The 18,597-nt window shown below is 45.0% G+C and overlaps 1 protein-coding gene across 1 annotated transcript in view; it reads right to left on the bottom strand.

Moving 5' to 3' along the window:
• The window catches only part of LOC141921589 (TOG array regulator of axonemal microtubules protein 2-like), a 43,481-nt gene that overhangs the window by 11,227 nt on the left and 13,657 nt on the right, over nt 1–18,597 (bottom strand). Inside the window, 10 exon segments of the mRNA XM_074820512.1 lie at nt 5,367–5,583; nt 6,734–6,892; nt 6,895–6,937; nt 9,565–9,668; nt 10,601–10,718; nt 11,595–11,753; nt 12,983–13,218; nt 13,800–13,905; nt 15,551–15,692; nt 17,754–17,918. Of these exon segments, the coding sequence (XP_074676613.1) occupies nt 5,367–5,583; nt 6,734–6,892; nt 6,895–6,937; nt 9,565–9,668; nt 10,601–10,718; nt 11,595–11,753; nt 12,983–13,218; nt 13,800–13,905; nt 15,551–15,692; nt 17,754–17,918 (1,449 nt within the window).

The raw sequence follows: 18,597 nt of genomic DNA, 5'->3' as shown, positions 1-18,597 counted from the left end.
ATGGACAAACAACTGAAAATCTTTGGTTAAATCCGGAAGTCCTAAAGCAGGTGCAGACATTAAGGCGCGTTTTAATGCCATAAAAGCCTTTTGCTGTTGTGGGCCCCATACGAAAGGAAAGTTTTTCTGGGCCTCATACAATGGTTTAGCTATTGGACCGTAGTTCATGATCCAAAGGCGACACCACCCCGCCATTCCCAAGAACGCTCTGAGTTCATGAATATTTTTCGGCTCAGGTATACTACAAATAGTTTCTTTGGGATCTTTTCCTAATTGTCGCTGCCCTTTTGAAATTTCAAAGCCCAGATAAATCACAGTCTGGCAGGCTATTTGGGCTTTCTTCCGAGACACCTTGTACCCATTCAGTCCCAGAAAATTTAAAAGGTCTGTTGTTACCTGTATGCAGGTAAATCTTTCTTCTGTGGCAACCAGTATGTCATCCACATATTGTAAAAGTAAATGTCCAGGCCTTGGTTTATCCTGTTTCCAAATTTCAAGCTCTTTTGCCAGCTGATTTCCAAAAATCGTTGGGCTATTTTTAAATCCTTGGGGTAGTCTTGTCCATGTCAACTGCATTTTTCGTCCCGTTTGTGGATTTTCCCACTCAAAAGCAAGCAATTTTCTGCTTTCCTTTTCCAAAGGTATACAAAAGAAAGCATCTTTTAAATCAAGCACTGTAAACCACTGATGAGTCTCCTTTAACGCTGTTAACAATGTTTAAGGATTTGCCACCACAGGATATATGTCCTTGACTATTTGATTTACTGCTCTCAAGTCTTGCACTAACCTATATTCACCCGAGGGGTTTCTAACTGGTAGAATAAGAGTATTATACTCAAATTCACACTCTCCTAAAATTTTGTACTCCAAAAATTTATCAATTAATTTCTTCAGCTCCTGTCTAACTTCTGGTTTGATTGGATATTGCTTAATTTTTACTGTCCCTGCACCTTCTTTTAAACCTATTTTCACAGGCTCTGCCAATTTTGATTTGCCAGGAATATCTGTTTCCCATACTGTAGGAATCACTGCAGAATCCACCTCTGGTGGAATTTCCTGCTCTTTCACTTTTTCCTGTATCATCAGGATTTCTCCTGTTTTTGATTCAGGTATTTTCAAGAAAAGTTCTCCTTCCTCAAAAACAATCTGTGCATTTAATTTGGATAACAAATCCCTTCCTAACAAGGGTATCGGACCTTCTGGTACATACAAAAATTCATGTGTAATTATTTTATTTCCAAATTTTAAATCCAGGGGTTGCAGAAATGGCCTATTTTCCTCCTTCCCTGTTGCTCCTATTATGTTTGCTGGTTTTGTTCCAATTTTTCCTTTACAAGTATTCAATACCGAAAATGTTGCTCCCGTATCCACTAAAAATTTAACTTCTTTATCTCCCAGCTTAATTACAACCAGAGGCTCAGCTGGGTTCCCCTCCAGTCCCCTTCGGTCATCTAAAACCATCAATTTGGCTATTTCTTGCTGAGCATTCCCGTTTCTTGGGCAGTCTCTCTTCCAATGTCCTTCTTGTTTACAAAAGGCACACTGATTCACTCCTAAGGGGGTATTAAAGTTTTGATTACCATAGTTCATAAATCCTCCCCTTCCACCAATTCCTCGTCCTCTTCCTCTGCCCCTTCCTCTGCCTGCTGTCCCTGTCATTACAGCCAACAATCCACTTTCTCTGGTCTTCCTTTCCTCTTTTTCCCTGTTGTTATATACTTTCCATGCTGCTTCTAGCATTTTATTCAAACTCCTTGAATCCTCCCCTTCAAGTTTCTGGAGTTTCTTTCTTATATCTGGTGCCGATTGTCCCATAAAAATCAAAGCCAATTGTATCTGAGCCGCCTCTGTTTCTACTCTTAAGTCAGTATATTTTCGGGCTGCTTCCTTCAATCTCTCCAGAAACGCTGAGGGAGATTCATTCTTATCTTGTCTCACCTCATATAATTTAGACCAATTCAGAGACTTAGGCATGGCATGTTTAACTCCATACAAAATCCATTTCTGGTATCGATTCAGTCTTTCTCTGTGCTCTACATTATTTGGATCCCACTGCGGATCCCCAGATGGAAAATTCTGCTCTACTGTTCCACCTGTTGTCCCACTCAATACAGCCACTTCTACCTGTGCTTTGCCAGTCTTTAATACCATCTGCTTTTCTGTATCATCCAGTAAATTATCCAAGATCACCTGTAAATCACTCCAGTCCGGATTCTGTGTTCTGATTATAGTATCTACCACTCTGCCTACTCTTTCAGGATCTTCTCTATATATATACCTGCTGCCTGTTTCCAAGCCATCAAATCCGTAACTGAAAACGGCACTTTTACATACACTGGCCCATCATTACCAACGCCCTGCCGTAGAGGAGCTATTGTTTGCACCTGCTGCCGAGTTCTTCGGGAGACAGGAGTATGAATTACAATCTCAGACGGCCCTTCCTCCACATCCTCTATTCCACTACTCTCTGGTTCCTCTACCTGTTCCCTATATTCTCACCCCCGATGTCTTTCTCTCCGCGGAGGGGATATATCTAATTCTGGCCCTTCATCCTTTTCAACAGAAGCAATTCTTTTCTTTAAAGAATCTTTTCCCAACTCACGTGTTGAACAACACTTTTTCACCTTTTTATCGTCAGAAGTCATAGCCATTACTAAATTATCCCTACTAATCAACTTACATTCTTTCTGCCAATCTTTCCTCTGTCTTAAATAGAAAAATAAATCAACATATGGCACTTCACTCCATTTCCCTTCCCTTCTACAGAACAGCATTAACTGCAGAATGGTGTTATAATTCAGTGTCCCATTCATAGGCCATTTTTCCTGATCTTCCAAAATATACAGAGGCCACCACTGATTGCGATATTCAATCATCTGACCCTTTCGCAAATCATCATGCAAATCTCCCCAATGTGCTAACAAACATCCTAACGGAGAAGTTTTCGGAACTTTGTCACTTACGGCCAGATTACCCATGCTTTTACTTTTAAACAAATGAGTCAGCTTAGATGCCATAATAAATCACTTTACAATACAATATACAATCAATCACTCAAATCTGTCGCTTTGTTCTTCTCCGGCTGCACCCCTCGCGGAGTAACAGAAACGCGGATCCGAACTCCGCACTCGCTTCGTGCTCAATTGCACGTCTCACACTTACAAGCACACTCACACTCACACCTTTCCACAACTGTTACTATATACAAAGGTATATAACACAATATTATACAATTCTTAAATTCTTATACAATACTCTACAAAAAAATAAACAATTTTACAATATAACACATGTAAAACTTCTAACTTCTTGTTAGAGGCACTTCCTTTGAGAACGCTATAGCATATAGCTTCTCTTGTTTCCCAATCCACAATTGTCCAACCCTGCAATAGCTTTCGCTTATGTCTTACGGGCAGACGCCTAGGCTTCCAATACACGAGGATCCTCTAGCCCAACCCTGCGCAGCTTTCGCCGCGTCTGACAGGCAGGCTTATACAGTGGGACTCCAACCCACTGTGGGGGACTCTAACCCACTTTCCAAGGGTGAGACTCTAACCCACTCCTAAGTGGGACTCTAACCCACTTTACAGGGTGGGACTCTAACCCACTCCTAATACAAAAGAGAAGTGTCTTACCAAAATCCAGGGAACGTCGCGAAGAGCCTTACGGATCGGGGATTGATGGGTATCCCCGAGAAATCCTTGGTGCCGGCTGGAACCCATCAGGTCCCCGACTCCTCCGGTCTCTCTCAGCGAGGTCCCATCTGGGTCGCCAGAAACTGTTACTGAAAATCCGGAATAAAGAACTTATCAACACCAATTTGATGCAGATAAGCAGACACTTCTTTATTGACGGCCGGGCGCGCAGGGGAGTATTCTCACCAACAACGCGCACCAAGCACTGAAATCACGCATCTTATATAGAACTTACTCATACACAATTTCCAAGGACACAGTTTCATACACAAACACAATTCCCAAGGACACAGTTTCATACACAAACACAATTCCCAAGGACACAGTTTCATACACAAACATAATTCCCAAGGACACGGTTTCCTTGGCAGGTACTTGTAAACTGTTACGGTTGTTTCCCCCAGTTCCTGTTAATCCTAAACTTTGACAACTACTTGTATTCTCCTGGTCCTATATATATATATTATAAATCAACTTACAGATCAGTTTGTATTTGGTTACCTAGGTCCCAAACGTTTCTACTAAATGATTATGACCAATCTCTTCGGCCTTGGTATGGGACTGTATAGGTGATTTTAAAGCAGCAATCGGTTGCTAATACAAACCACAACAAGTAAAAAATTTACTAACTATTTCTTATGATTTTATATTTCTATTAAATCAAACACAATTTCTTCTACTTATTGGTAAATCAATAATGAAGGAACATGCCACTGTATTTACCAGTCCAAGGCATGCAAACACATAGCTTTTGGACAGCGATAGGGGATGGGCTGGAGGTGCACTCTGCAGGGTAGGTGCTCCCAGCCAAAGCAAGCCTGACGATCCCCAAGAGCTTCAGCATGACCCTGGCAGGCAGCAGAAGACATGGTTCAGGACACAGGGCAGATCGGGACCTCACCCTGTCCCTACTGCAGGTACATATTTTACATCAGCAGGTATATATGTGGCCCCATGCTCAAGCATCCTGAAAAGGGGACGATAATGGGCTGCTTACACTTCTGGAAGAAGGAAGTCAAGGCATTTCTAACCCCACACACGTGGAGACCTCCAGGCTGACTATGGAACAAGCATTTCATCCTTCATCTGATCTCTGCTATGATCTTTCATAACAGCATTGTACTAAATTCAAGGTCTCAATCTTTGAATTCCAAAGGACATCTTCATTTGGGCTTTACATGGCTAAACTGCTACCTAAAACTGCAAAATTAGTAACTGAGTTCAAAACTTTTCATATTGAGGTCAGCAGGGGCCAGACGCATCTGCTCAGGAGAGCTGCCACTGCCACGGTGTGGAACAAAGTCCAGCGAGAGGAAAGAGCAAAATGCATGCAGTTTCCCAGGAGGAAGGAAGAAAAATAATCATGACTGATGTTAGTCACTTCCCTCAAGCTCTTCTGGCAGGAACTTAAAATAATCCCTATAATGTCCTCTCTACTGAATTAATAATCAGACACACGATCCAGGTGATAAGCAGCATCCATTCAGCCGCACATCACAACATCATACAACAGATTGGGGTAGAGAGAATGCAGGCAGGACTTCATAATCATCTTGCAGCAGCTGGATACTTCCACAGATGACAACAGCTATCAACAGACTCAGTGTTCACTTAACTCCAAGGTGGAGAAAGCTGCAGTTGAGGAGAGCCAATGTCAGAGGTCAGCCTTACCTAGGTGAGCAATGGCTGCTTCCAGTGCTTTCACAGCTGCAGCATAAATCCCCGAGTGCTTGGAGTTCAGGTTGTCGATGACTGCTGATACCAGAGAGAATAGCACTGGGTGTAAGGCATCTCTGAGCACGGGTATTATCAAAGCCAGCACCTCCAGCGCCTGCTGGTTCACTTTCTTGTTGCAATCCTGAAGTCTCAGGACAAAAACATCAAAAATCTGTTAAGAAAACAAACGACATGAAAGTCTTTGTTTCAAGAAAGGATGTAGAAACAAGTACCCAGCAATGCAAAAGATGAATGTAATCCTTTCTGTCAGGTCAGCGCTTGCCAGCACGATTTCGTTGTTCTCCTGTAGTGGTTGCACAACCTCATGCTGGTTGAAAAGATTTTCATCTTTTATTAAGAGGTTTGCGTGGGGACAGGATAGTTCATATGGTGTTTCTCTTTACCTATAAATCACTAAATTAATCCCATTTTAATAATGCAAAATAGTATCTTTGGTATAGAGGTATGAAACCAGGTATTTCTGATGCCCAGTTTTCTATAAAATTGTCTCAAGTACTGAGGATAGTTTTGATTTTGCCAAAACTGTGGCTGGATGAGATCCCAGTTTTGTTTTACCTGTCTCAGAACCTGCATCTGGAGGAGTGCAGGGCTCTGATGAACTCTTCAGGATCCAGACCATTTGCCTAGCTAACAGGTAGACTTCTGAAGTTTAATGGGCTGTGCAGTTCTCGTTAGAGCAGGTTCAGTCCCTTGGCAGCCACATTATCAGGCACCATTTTCTGAAAAAGGGGAAAAAAGCAGCTGCTAGGAGAAGAAGGAAGAGAAGATCTGTCTCTAGCCATTTTCCTCCTCTTTCCAAAGAGAAAAAAGGACCCCCAGGAAGAATAACAATCCCAAGCAGGAAAGGGATGAGGACAGAACTCAGTAGGCAGAGTTGTGTCTGCACAAGACAAGATAAGGTTTACAGGAGCATCCTTTAAAAACAAATTTTTTTTTTTTTTTTACATCAACCCACCCTGATAGTTCTATCCCCCATCCCAACCCATTTTAGTTCTAGAGAATAATTGCCAAGCTTTCAGAGGCTGGATTTCCTTTATTTCAATCTAACTGGTTGTAGGAGACAGCAGAAGCTACAGCAACAGTACATTCTGTCATCATCTCATGAACAGCACCAATAGGCACCTGCCATCTGGACTGAAATTCATTGCCCTGAAGCCTGGAGTTGAATTAAATTATTCTGGGTAAGAAGGGACCAGCCTGTCCCAAGCAACATGTAGTGCCAAGACACACTGAGCTAACTTTACTGGTACAGTTTGGGAAGGGAGCTAACAGGAAAGGAGCAATAGAGAGGCTCTACATACCTGGAAAATGTTAGTGGAGACGAACCGGGGGCTGCTTTTGCAGTGATCTAGGAGGAGCACCACTCCCTCCCTTCGTGCCTGAAAGTCCTTGGCTGTCAGGAGATTGCAAAGCTCATTGAGCTGGTCAGCTTCTTCCACAGCCCGAAGAGACGTGCGACCTACTGTCTGATGGGGTAAACTGAGTACATCAATTCAGACTTCAAACTGAAAAACAAACACAAGGGAAGACCTTTTGATAATATCTTCAGTTATTTGTGAGGAAAATATCTCAAGAAGACCTCCTAATGATGTGATCTCAGCTACATCCTGACCTGAAAAACAACTTGATCTCATGACAATCATTACGGGAGATAATCTGCAAGTAACATTATTGCTAGTGCTTACTCAGAGAAACCAAGGCACCGAGGATGGGATTCATCTCATTTGTCTTCAGATGTCTTCCCAGGTACTCGTCTAGCATCCCTTTGTGGGGAAAAATAGGCACCACTTCAAAGTTTAAATGCCTCATCTTATGGGAGGTGTCTGTATTATAAGGAAATTAGTTACTCTGGAGAAGTCTCTCTACAACAGGTATGGGAATCTGGATAAACAGCTCAGATGCATCTGAACAGATGAATCCTGCCCTGAGAGATTAAGGGCCATATCTGAAAGGATCCAGAGGATCAGTAAGAGTACGTGCTGGTTTTGGCTGGGATAGAATTAATTTTCTTCATAGTAGCTAGTATGGGGCTGTGTTTTGCATTTGTGCTGAAACCAGTGTTGATAATTCAGGGATGTTTTCGCTATTGCTGAGCAGTGCTTACACAGAGTCAAGGCCTTTTCTGCTTCTCACCCCACCCTGCCAGCGAGCAGGCTGGGGGTACACAAGAAGTGCGGAGGGGACACAGCTGGGACAGCCGACCCCAACTGACCACAGGGATGTCCCACACCATATGGCATCACGCTCAGCATATAAGCCAGTGGGAAGAAGGAGGAAGGAGGGGACGTTTGAAGTGGTGGTGTTTTGTCTTCCCAAGTAACTGTTACACATGATGGAGCCCTGCTTTTCTGGGGATGGCTGAGCACCTGCCTGTCGATGGGAACCAGTGAATGAATTCGGTTTTTTTTACTTTGATTGCACGTGCGGCTTTTGCTTTACCTACTAAACTGTCTGTATCCCAACTCACAAGTTTTCTCTTTTAACCTTCTGATTCTCTTCCCCATCCCACCTGGGGGGGAGTGACTGGATGGCTGTGTGGGGCTTAGTTGGGGTTAAACCACAACACAGAGATAAAAATAGAAGCCAGACATCCCACCACTGCGCTCACATTATTGCTTCCCCAGGTACTGTATCCACAGCTTAACAAACCCAGTGGGAACAATTCTCTTGGATCAACCTCTCTCTGACATGAGCATGGGGAGATCCCAACTATGCTAGTGAGGCATGTGGTCACCTTCCTGCCACCACTGAGCGCAACAGAGCTAAATAAATCCACTCTGTTATCAGAGGAGAACAGGTACAAGTAGATCTCCCTCTGGCATGGGCAGACAGCAAGTACCACATTCCTATCTTGAATGCTGATTGCAGAACAGGGGAAAAAAACATGCTGTCCACCAGACAACTAGTAATGGGTCTGAATGACATGAATAGCTACAGAAAAAGTCCACGTTGAGATGTCTTTTGACCAGAACTACTCAGGAATTGTCTTGCTGGTACTGTTTGAGGGTCACAAAGCCATGATTCAGCCAAGGCAAGCCACATGCATGGAAAGTGCTACTTTGGGGAATGGCATCTTTGTTCTAGACTGGGACTTCTCATGAAACCACCCATCTAAAAAAGACTCCACTCAGGTAAGAATAGCCTGATTGAAATTACTTGTCCCAAGTCAAAGAGGACAGACGTGACCCTCTCACAGCCTCCACAACACTGTGCTGGCCACTGCATTGGATCTTCTGAGCTGCAATCAGTGGCTGTCTCTTCCTCTCTCTCACTTTTTGTGGAAAGCCAGAGAACTTGTGTTCAGCCTAATGCAGAAGTAGACATTTTTTATCCTAGAAGATTGTGAGACTCTGAAATGTCAAATGACTGTCTCAAAGCTTGCTTGAGTCTGTGCAAACCTCAAGGACAAGCTGCGGCCTTTGGATTAGTCTAAGGAACGTCACCCAAGGAAGCAGCAGTGTATCGAAGGATGCACCCCCCCACTCCCTTGCAGTTGCATTGTCAAACTCCTTACATAAGCCTCAAAGGGGGAGACACCAAATGTTTATCACTGACTCCATCCTGTAGCCATTTGTGACTCTATTGTTTACGCCAGACACCATGCATGCATTGCTAACGGACTGATAAGAGGCGAGCATTTCATGCCCGTGAAGCATAAAGTCAGCAAAAACCTGTGGGACCAGAGGAAAAACTAAAGGTGGGCAGATATGCTAATCATCTGAGACGATGAACTTCAAAGGCAACAGAAAACTCTGCTGCGTGCGCACCCACCACCAAAGAACTGAAGACTGAGGACCAACAGGACACCGCTGGGTACACGGTGGTGACTATTCTTGCAACTCTATTCCAGATGCTTGCCTGATTTCTGTCTTTTCCTTCCATTCTGTCCTATCGCTACCACTCTTCACTTTTAATAATAGAAACGGTTTGGGTGTACGGCATGTGACCTCGTTTGTGTCTTAATCTCACTCTTGGGATCATATCGAAACCTCCCCTGACACTGGATTGGGACAAAGATTTGTAGGGCACGGAAGCAATCTCTGGCACAGCTCCTCTCCACCAGATTTTACTGAGGAAGAGACATGTAAAGCTTGTCATGTGCTTTGTCAGATATAACACAAGTGCTCAGTACCTTTCATTAGAAGGCAGGTTTTGCTGGGCCGTCATCAAGCTGCTCTTCCTAGACTTCCTGGGGGCCTTCACAGATGGAAGGTCACATTTATGGTCTTCTCTGCCCTACATATATATAAAAACCCATGAATTTATAGAAGATAAAACAAGAAATTACTTGTTTAAAACACAAGTTATAACCAGGACCACTGCTACCAAGAAAGGCTTAGGAAAACACTTCGTAACTTAGACAGGGAGACAGGTCAGAGATTCGGTGATGTCTACTATTTGTTTTCAATAACCCAAGGCTTTGGTGCTACCATAATGGGCAGCCATGTAAAATCCTGAATTCATGAGTCTTGAGCACAAATGGGAATAATGCGAACTGGTGGGGAACAAGCCTCCGGAAAGGGAATAGCGAGAAACTTTTGGACTGTCTGGAGGGTGGCCCATTGCGTTGCAAGTGGATTTGGTTCTCACTCACTCTCCCTGTTCCTGCACAAAGGCACATTCCTTTCTCAAATGTGAATGGAGAGGAATGGAAAAAAAAGGGTTGATTTTCCACTGGATGCTGAATTCACAAAGCTTCTTCCAGCTCCACAGTGCGTGACAGCAGGGCAGTGTTGCCAGAATACAGACAATAGATGTACTAACTCTGATTGCCTTGTGCATCTTTTGTATATTTGGAAATTTTCTTGGCACTACTACTTCTTTGTTGCTAAGACTATTAGCTTATCAGAAGCACTATTCTCACTTCCTTGCTTCATTTGGGGAGGGTGTAGTGTTGGGTTTTTTATGCTTGAAGGTAAAACCATTTTCTCCTTCTTCCCTTTCCTGTTTGTGGCTGACATTCAAAATACACCCACTTTATTTCTAATGATACTACTTCCTTCACTGTCTGCAGATAAACAGGCTGAGGATCAACAGTTCATTCCCAGGAGCACAATGATTCAGTGGAAGAAGAGTGAGATTGGTATATTTAGATTAGGTACATTTAATCTCATATTAGCGATGTCAGCACTTACATAAAGGAGACATTTCTCCTGCCAAGCACTTACTTTCTGCTTAAGTCTTGCCATAACATCTATCAAGTCACGTGAGGGGACGGACTGTTTCAAATACGTATCAAAATTTTTATGACTCATCAATACAGTCAGCATCTTCCGACCGTAAGACCTAACACAGGAAAGAGAGAAATGAATACAGACTATTACTGTCTTTTCTCCCTTGGGAATAAACAAAGGAAACGTGTTAAGAGAATAAGCTGGTATTTTAAATTCATCATTGCACAATACCTTCATGAGAAGGTTATTACCTATTCAGCAAAGAGAGATTATTTGCCTTCACTTGGAGTCACTGCACAATGCTGCCAGCTGACCACAAGAGGAAAGAGGAGAACACAGGGCAACAGGAAAGTTCAATTTCACTCTGAAATTGTAATTTATCTTCCTTTAACTGGCAGAAAAGCCAGGGCAAATCACCTCATGCTTACTATTTATTATTCTATACTACATGTATGCACACAGGCAACTGGTTGCTCATGTGTTCTTGCCATCTATTAATGGGAATTTAACAATCAAAATAAGGTTTTTTGGTTTGGTTTTGCTACTATGAAACTACACCTATCTTAAAGAAGAAATTTGGAGGTCATTCAGCCACAAGATGACAACATCATACAATGATTGGCAAGAACAATTTGTGACTATCATCGGTAACTAAATCTGCAGAAAGGGGGTAGAAAGACTGAATACGTTGGTTAAAGACAGCTGGAATTTTTCTAGGACAGTCTTAACCTTATCAGAAATAAATGCTTGGGGTCCTTCAGCGATGAACATCAGCCAACGCTTCAGCTTTGCATTGTGCACATAAGACCAAGCAAAATTGTTTGACTGAGTAATCTGAGCTCAGCTGATCTGCATAAAGAATCATTCGAGTCACAGGAATTTGGCAATGGTCCTCCTTGCTGGACAACCTCATCTTATCCAGTACAGTCATTTCCTGACAGATATCAAACAGTTTTCATATTTTAGGAGGTGAAATGAAGATCACCACCTTGTGTCCGGGTGACAGTCCTGAGCAAACCTCACCACTGTGCACACCAGCAGCTCAGTCCTGTCACGTGCACCCGACAGGAGCTTCCCAGCTCCAATTCGCTCCACCGCAGTCAGTAGGTGTTTGGCCGCACACCTCCGCACCAAGACGTTGCAGTGCCTGGAAACAAGAGACCAGACAGTGGAGCAGAGGAAATAGGAGGGCCAGAAGCACAGGCCTCAGCCATAGCATGCTCCCCCTCATTGCTGGGGGAAGGAGCCGTGTGTTCTCCCTGCAATTTTAGCCACCTGTAGAAGATCCTGTCCTCAGATAAAACCAAAATTGGCATTGTACAGAGGGACTACCTGCAAGGAAGAGGGAGGAATTCAATCTCCCTGGACTATCTGATACTCAATTTCTTTCCCAAAATTAACTCTGACAAAGAGGGAAATGAAAGATAATTCATGCTGACTCGTCAGAGGGCTCCCACTACACAGACAGAGCTGCAGCAGGATTGAAGCTTATTCCATCTGTTTATCTCCAAAATCTGAAGACCCTTGAAAAAAAAAAATGGGGCTGAAAACCCTGTGGGGTATGAAGCTGCAGAATATCCAGCAATGCAGCCAGTTTGTTCTTTCAGGCTTGGCAAGAGGTACATTTGAGTGTTCTACCCTTTTCAAAAGGATAGCAGTCATTTTAGCCAGGTTGTCCTTTCTAGAGGGTGCGTGTCTGAAACTATCAAGCACAGCACGAATATTTTAAAGCAGCATTTGCTTCAGCTGTCCCATGGGAGTCGGCCTGTGAAGGCGCCTGTAAAGTGACTCACCATCTCAAGGCTAACATGCAGCGTGAATCTGTATAGAAAGTGGAGCTCTAAGGGCACCACAGTCAGACAGACTCCTCTCATCAGGAGCTGCGCCTGCTGTGCAAACTGTGCCGCACCCAGCAGGTTCTCCCTGATCTGCTCCGTGTCCCAGCAATTAGCCTCCTCATTTCTCAAGTTAATTGCATAATGATGATGCATGGGTTTTCCCAGTGCCTCTGTGGTTAGCGTTGTGAAATATCAAAGGGCGCTCACTGCTGGAATTGCCACTGTCCCTCTTCCCGCAAAGCCACAGGCTACGTCACCACCCTTTGCAGGGACTTTCACTTCCCCATCATTCACCACGTCTAGGCAGTGTTGACTGAGGAAAAATAGGCTGTAGTAGGACAGAAGTAGATGTCAAGAAGAAAGGAGCAAGGTTGATCAGAGAATCTAAGTGCTGAGTTCACAGAAGATGCAGGAGAAAGGACCCTTCCCTCCCATCATTCCCCTTCTGCCTCCCATCCCTTCCCCTTCTGCCTCCCATCCCTTCCCTCTGCCCACACAATTTAAGGGGAAGGATATCACTAAGAGAAGAACAACATACTGGACTCCACTAGCCATGAGAGCAGTCATTGCTCGTGCAGCAGTCACACTCTTCACCATGATATCCAGGGATTGGTCGGCTGCTTTCTGAATGAACTTGCTGGAGTCCCCCATCCTCTGGAGCAAGACCTGAGCAATCCCATCCACCTCGTGGTCCATGTGCTTCTTCATGGTCCTGAAGAGCTCTCCAAGAGTGCTGATGGCAAATTGAGACACCTTCGAGCGGAGGTTGTTCACCTGGGCAAGTCATGAAGGGAAATGTAAGAATCACCTTGTAAAGAAAATATGTTCCCCTAGACAAAGGTCCCAGGAAGCAACAAGACTTCTTGCTGTGTACAGCTGGAACATAAGAGCATGGTAAGCGCAGAAGACCACAAGCACAGAAACACGCTTACTCTGATAGCAACTTCTTCTCTGGCCTCAGGACCACTTCTAAAATACAGATATCAGGAAACACTGGAAAATAAATACCTGCAGTCAATCCCCCAGGATGCTGAGGAGGAGGCAGTGGGAGGAAGCTGGGAGGCAAAAGCTGCCGTGTTTAATTACAGCTTGGGCAGAGACCTGGGCTGTTGCAAATCACCTGATCAGTGTCTCAGACTCTGCATTTGTATATGGCATAGCTCAAAGAGGAGAGAGACAGATGTCCAGTGGATATAGCTGTATGTACAGACAGATCATAGAGATAGGTGACATAACTATTAGAAAAATGAGTAATGAAGGCAGACACTGAGCACACATGTAGATGAACAAGCACACATCTACTCTACAACCCATGTACGAGGTACAAGGGACGCAACTGAACACAACATTCTTACCTCTTTGGTAACTGCCAAGGAAACAGCATGAAGCTTAGAAAGAAGGACTTCTGAGTGGCAGACAGCCAGGCATCTGATGCTGAAGAGTCCCTTTGCCTTCTGCTCCCTGAAAGGCAATTACCAAAAAGATTGATTTTTCTCACCACCCAAGAACTAGGCAGCACCCTCTGAAATTACCAGAGTGTCAGCTCAAACAAACAAAGGGAGGTGCTTCTCATACAGCACTTAATTCAGTCGTGGAACTCGTTGCCACAGGATGCTGTGGCAGTCAAAAGCACACATAAATCCAAAAGGCAAATAGATGCTTTCAGAGGGGATGGGTTAATTTGTGACCGTTAAACAAGACAGCCTTTCTGAAATCCCTGGCACATGAAGTCCCGATGTTGCTGCTTCCTAGAAGCTGGCAGACTACACCGTGTTTCTGCTGCTTGCACCCTCCCTCTATCCCGTCCCTGAGATACAGTCCCATCTGGCTGTTACTGGGGCATTTTCCCTCTCCGCCATCCCCAGAGGGCAGTTCAGGAGTGAGAGTCTGCACTGCCACTCCAGAGATGAGTCTGCACTCTGCAATCTAGTCCACACGCCGTACACACACACCTGCCCCACCCCATCCCATCCCACAAAAAAAAGGCAGTATGTCCTAAAAGATTGCACACCTGGGCAAGAAGAGCCAAAATGCTGGATTTTCCCTGCTTAAAATAACACCCACAACAGCAACATGTTATTTAAAAGTCGTAAAAACCCACCTCTTTCAGCACTTCCTTTGTGAAAGACCTGAGCTGCATGAAGGCACGTGATGCAGTCACTGGTTCACCAGGGCTGCAGGCAAGGACTGGGAACCCATCCCCACCGGGGTCCCTGAGTGTAACCCAGACCCCCCACACCTGCAGCAGCTCTCTGTACCTCACAGGTCACCACACAGGAACAGGGAAGAGAAAGGGGAGAGGGGCAAAACAAAGCAACCATGGAAGATTGTTCATGGTTATCCCAGTATGAACGGAGCCCTAGTGTGTGCTGACCCAGAAATCAAAAAGACAACCAATACTATCTGAAATTTGTAGAGCCTCCTCCTGTCTACGTCTGATTTCAGGACACACTGTGATTATCAACAAAACATCTTTGGCCCATATTAAGCAGTGAGAAGGCAGAAGTTGAATTCTTAAAGTGCAAGATTCTGAAAGGATTGTTTTTTCTTTTGCCTTGTCTTCTGCCATGAGGTCTTCAGAAGAAATGACAGGCTGAGCAACTCTGCACCACATCTAAGTTCATCCCCCAGAAATAGGAACTCCCTGTAAGCACGCCTGGGACTCACATGCAGGAGGTCACAGGCAAGCCCCATCTCCTGCTGCTGCTGCCAACAACAGGAGCAGAGATAAATCCTTACTCGGTCCCACCTGGGCCAGTGACCTGAGGCCCCCAAGACTCTAAACTCAAGACCACTTCTGTCCTGCTTCTGGCTTCAGCCAGCAAATCACATTGTTCCACAACTTTCCCTCTTCCCTGAAGATTTTGTTTGCAGTTACGTGGACCAGAAGGCAAAGCCAGGAAACAGCATGGACCTGCTGCAGCTGTAGCACTGCTATTAGGACCAAGGCAAGTAAAAGGCTGCTCTCGCACCTTCATACTGTGACTGCTTTGGAGTAGTTTCACCAGTTCCCTTTGGACATCTGGGCTCAGAGGCACTAGGAAAAAACCTTTCCAGTTTAGCTTTACACTGAGAGGGAGAAAGAGTGAACAGGGGTCTATCTTACCAATCGTCGCTGCTGAGCCCTGTGAGTGCTTTGAGCAGCTCCTGCTGTGGCTTAGGGACGGGTCTGGCTTCCCAGGTGTCCCCACACTCCGAGTCGTCTCCCCGCTCCAGGAAGTCCAGATCATTGGCCAGCAGCGAGTTTGCTGTAAGGAGAGGGTCAGACATCAGCATCGCATACCCCGAGGCAAGGCACCCCGCCACCGAGCAGATCGCAAGCCAGTCTCCCAGCCAAGACTACAAACGGGTGCAAACTGGCATTGGTTCAGAGACTTCCCTGCTGTCTGGCTCATTGCTTTCCCCAGCACCCAACCATCTCCCAGTCACCCCCAGCTGGGCACCAGCTCCTTGTTTAATCCTGAAAATTGCACACACAGAGCCAGCTCCCAAGTCCATAGAGGTACCACAGACAGCCTGCAGATTCATAGTGCCACAGAGCTCAAGCTCACTGCTGCCCAGTGAAACTTGCTACCCTGGGAGTAAGCTCCTGAGATGTGCACATACCTCCCTGTATCACCTCCCTGTAACCTGGAGCACTGGGAACAGAGACTCGCTGTAACTTTCCGAGGAAGCATCTCCAGACGCCCCCAGTGAGCACCAAGCCTGAACAACTGAGTCCTGTTGGGCTCGGGCGAAACCCCAAGGAGCAACCACCAGGCAACAGTGATACCTGACCCTCTAAATCTGACAGTGCCTCTGTTTCCATTTACTTCAAATATTCTAGACAGAAGGCAGCTGAGTGCACGTACATTTTAGCATACTGTTGGGAAAGTAGTAGTTTATGGATTTTGCTATTTTCTGAGTGTTATGAATATTTACTATTTCAGAGGTACCCACTAGCTGTATTTCGAAGATGCTGAGGTGAAATTTATTTGTTATCAAATGTACTTGTTTGCAAACTGCAGTGCCTAAGCTTTCTCTTGTGGAAAAATGCAATTTCTAGTCGAGATAGTTGTGACAAAAAAGCCTTCCAAATGTGAACTGAGAATAAAAATATGTAAATATAAATGCAAATTGTTGGCAAACACATTCTCTTGATGATAAATATACAAGGTATAAGAAAATTCAGATGACAGATGCATTTGTTATGAAACCTATTTGTCATCAGAAGCACCACAGGTCAAAAATTTCATGTCTTGCACTCAAAAGCTCATTTTCTAAAGTGTAAATGAAAACACCTGAGCTGTCTAAAAGTATTGAGTACAAATATTGCACAGAATCTAGACGAACTGCTATGGACTCTGTAGGGTTTTTATGCTACCTTGCATGTTCTACAAAGTACGGAGGATGGAGAAACTGTAAAATCAAAACTATTCAGGTGGGGCCTAATTTGGGTGTCACCGATATCCCTGTCAATGACATCAGTGATGTCACTGCACAAGTATGTAGATATACACAACTATATTCAATATGAATGGAGAGCCACGTCAGGATAGTTCTGGTCAATTCTGAAAAGCAGAGTAGCATCACTAGAAAAGAACATTCAAAGTATCATTCCTAGCTCCCTTTTTCTTAACTCATGCTACTCAGGATCATAACACAAGGTAGGCTACCCACAAAGGAGAGACAAGAATCACTGCAGACTCACTATCTGCTGTATATTTACTGCACGTAGCAAGAAGCCTGGGACGACCGGACAGCCTCTCCTGTATGTTGTCTGCTACACACAGCCACCGTATTTGGGTGGGGGGACAGAAGAGGCACTGCTTCTTCCCAGCTTGCGTGGCAGGCGGTAGGATGGGAGAGCCTAGAAGCCGTTAGGCACTTGTAGGTCCAACAACAGGATTGTACCAAGTCACTAACTTCCATGCAGAGACAACCCTTGCTGTGACAGCAGAAAAGCTGGCTGGAGAGCCAGACAGCAGCACAGGCAGAGGGCCAAGATGGTGAGTGGCTAATTGATCACAGTGGTACATGTATGTGCACAGTGAGCACCTTGCCAGGCTGCACCGGAGCTCAGCCCTGCAGTTACAGCTGCCTCCTGGCAGCAGTGTTATATTTTGGTATGGACAAAAGCTAGAGCTTAAGGCTTTACCACTACTTCATTCAGCTCAACTTTCCAACGGATCTGTAAGCACCAACTGCTCCAGTATCACTAAGCTGGAATGGATCCAAAGCAGGTTTGCTGTCAATCCTCAGAACAGTCTTTGGACCTAAGATCCTACCTGTGGTTAAAGAATGAGGTAGTTTGTGCTCCTTGTCCTCACCTGAGGATTTGCGCGGGAAGCTGTCACCCTGGCTGATGACAGGGATGCTGGGAAGTGGCGGCCCGTTGACCCGCTTCCTCAAGGCAGTACCAGCGCGCTCTCCGTGTGCGTTGCTCGTGCTGGGAGACATGAAATCTGTCCCATTGACAGGCGGTGGGCCAAAGCCTGCAGAGACCGAAAAGGACCTTGTAAAGTGGAGAGTGACAGCTGTGGGCTGGGAAAGGGCTAGAACTCTTGCTGGAGCGGGGAAACATCCCTTTGTTGTCCCAAACAACTCCCAGCATAACAGTTGCACACTAAAGTGGGACAGTGATCATAGAATGATGGAATCGTGTGGGTTGGAAGGGATCCTTAGAGGTCATCTAGTCCAATCCCCCTGCAATGAGCAACAAGATCAGGTTGCTCAGAGCCCCATGCAACGTGACACTGAATGCCTCCAATGATGGGGCATCGACAGCTTCTCTGGGCAACCTGTTCCGGTGTTTCATCACCCTTATTGTAAAAATATCTAGTCTAAATCTACCCTCGTTTAGTTTAAAAGCGAATGCAGTGATGCTTTCCCTAAGAAATGAGGAAAACTCAGTACTGCTTTTCTTTTGCTTTCCTGTTTCAGAGGCTGGATAGGGAAGTTACATTTCCGGGGCTCCCACCTCAGCACTCCTCACCAGTATACAAAATAATAGCAAGAAAAAGGGCAGGGAACCTCGTCCAATGCCCTTGGGCTGAGTGCTGACTCTTAAGTTCCCTGCTGCTGCACTCATGGTAGCACATGCAGCAGTCCAGTCAGAGCCCATCAGCTGTGATGAAGTCAGTAACACTGCTGGCTCATGGGGGTAAGACATAA

This window comes from Strix aluco, chromosome 3 (assembly GCF_031877795.1).
Source record: "Strix aluco isolate bStrAlu1 chromosome 3, bStrAlu1.hap1, whole genome shotgun sequence".
NCBI lineage: Eukaryota > Metazoa > Chordata > Aves > Strigiformes > Strigidae > Strix > Strix aluco.
Note: the sequence above shows the minus strand (reverse complement) of the source record. Positions and strands in the feature narration are given on the sequence as shown.